The 1,931-nt window shown below is 52.1% G+C and overlaps 1 protein-coding gene across 1 annotated transcript in view; it reads right to left on the minus strand.

Moving 5' to 3' along the window:
- The window catches only part of SPTBN4 (spectrin, beta, non-erythrocytic 4), a 106,827-nt gene that overhangs the window by 45,351 nt on the left and 59,545 nt on the right, over nucleotides 1–1,931 (minus strand). The window contains exons 14-15 of the mRNA XM_011984235.1: nucleotides 1,684–1,928; nucleotides 607–652 (exon numbers count right to left, since the gene is read on the minus strand). Coding sequence (XP_011839625.1) covers nucleotides 607–652; nucleotides 1,684–1,928 — 291 coding nt within the window. The remainder of the gene's footprint in view (nucleotides 1–606; nucleotides 653–1,683; nucleotides 1,929–1,931) is intronic.

A 1,931-nucleotide genomic window follows, 5' to 3' on the forward strand; every position in this document is an offset into this window, starting at 1 on the left:
TGATTCAACTCCTAATTCTCCACCCTCCTTTTCAGCCTCCTTTGTGGGCTCCTCCTCTTTTACCTGCTGTTAATTTAATTTAATGTATGTATGTATGTATGTATGTATGTATGTATGTATGGAGACGGAGTCTTGCTCTGTCACCCGGGCTGGAGTACAGTGGCACAATCTCGGCTCACTGCAACCTCTGCCTCCCGGATTCAAGCGATTCTCATGTCTCAGCCTCCCAAGTAGCTGGGATTACAGGCATGCGCCCCCACACCTAGCTAACTTTTCTATTTTTAGTAGAGACGGGTTTTCACCATGTTGGTCAGGCTGGTCTTGAACTCCTGACCTTATGTGATCCGCCTGTCTTGGCCTCCCAAAGTGCTGGGATTACAGGCGTGAACCACCATGCCTAGCCTCTACCCGATGTTTAAATGGGAGTTTCCGCAGCAGCAACTCCACCCTGAGCCCTCTGGGTTTTCCCTCACACCCTTCTTCGACGATTCCACCCAACCCCACAGCCTTGGTCTTCTCCCCTGAACTCATGACAGTCACACCTCAGTCTTCAGCCTCAACCTCTTACCTTTTGAACCTATCTTCAACCTAAAGTCTGCTGTATACCTTCTTGGGGCTATTCACACCCATCTGACTCAAATTTGTTCTTCCTCTGCGCCCCCATGTTGGGGACAGCACTGTCATCCCCCAGGCCAGAGCCCTGGGCTTTGTTTTAGAAAATTGCTCTGGCCCATCGGCCTCCATGGCCTGTCTGTCTACTTACTTCCAGCCCTGGTCTAATCTGTTCCGCTCCATCTGGGTCCCCACCCCAGTTGCCTCTCTGGGTTCCCAGCCACAACTCTCAACTGCTCCAACCCACCCTCCACATGACAGCCACTGAGGTCTGTTTTAAGCTGGACATGGTCCTCCCATCTTTAAATCAATGTTTCAAAGAACTGGGCAACTGTGGGCACAGTAGAGGCAAGGAGCAGCCCCGTGTTTCCAGCAGTGCCCAGCACAAGACCTAGAAAGGCATAGGCACTCAGTACTAACACCTGCTGAATGAATGTATGGATGAACAAGATGCTCAGAGAGAGTGGTGCAGAGGAGGAATAGACATTGTTCACCCACTAATTGAACAACTCATTGCTAAGTCAGCCAACAGACAAGTCAGTATATAATATGTCATGGGATGGTAAGTGCTACAAAGAAATGTAAAACAGGATGAAGCAATGGAAAATGTCAAGGGTCAGAGCTATTTTAGTAGCTTAGGGAGGTGACATTTATGCAGAACCATTGGGAGGCCTCCCAGAGGAGGGGCCAGGCTGAGGTGTCCCTGTAGAAGCATAGGTCGTTTATTTCATGCTTGGCGAATGTAAGCCTGGGTAATAAGAGCAAATGCTGGGGGAATGCTTCCTCTACCCCCAGGCATTTGCGTCCTGTTCTGCATGTATGAACTCATTTACCCTTCATCACAAGCTTAGGTAGGGACTAATACCACCCCCATTATACAGGTGGGCAAGCTGAGGTTCAGGAAGGTTAGGCAGGTTGCAAACCTTCTAACTGTCACAAAGCTGGTTATGAGTGAAGCAGGGATTGGAACCCCTCATTCCAGCTGAGCGAACATGGGAACTGTTGAACCAATGAAGGTGAGACTGGGTGCATGAGGAATGGGACCCCGGAGTCCCACATGTGTGCGCTCACCGGTGCTGCACCACCTCAACGTCGTCGAGTGAATCGGGCACACGCATGGAAAGCAGCCATTGCTCCTTCTCGCCGATCCACAGCTCGCACGCGTGCACCTCGCCAAACATGCGGTAGACAGCGAGCGCGTCCCGTAGCCACTGGCGCCGCAGCGCCGCCACTTCGGTCACCTCAGCGAACAACTGCTCGGCTTCCACCACGCGCACCTGCAGCGCCACCACCAGCGGCCCTGCGCCACTGGCACCCCC

The sequence above is a fragment of the Mandrillus leucophaeus genome, unplaced genomic scaffold, assembly GCF_000951045.1.
Source record: "Mandrillus leucophaeus isolate KB7577 unplaced genomic scaffold, Mleu.le_1.0 Scaffold106, whole genome shotgun sequence".
NCBI lineage: Eukaryota > Metazoa > Chordata > Mammalia > Primates > Cercopithecidae > Mandrillus > Mandrillus leucophaeus.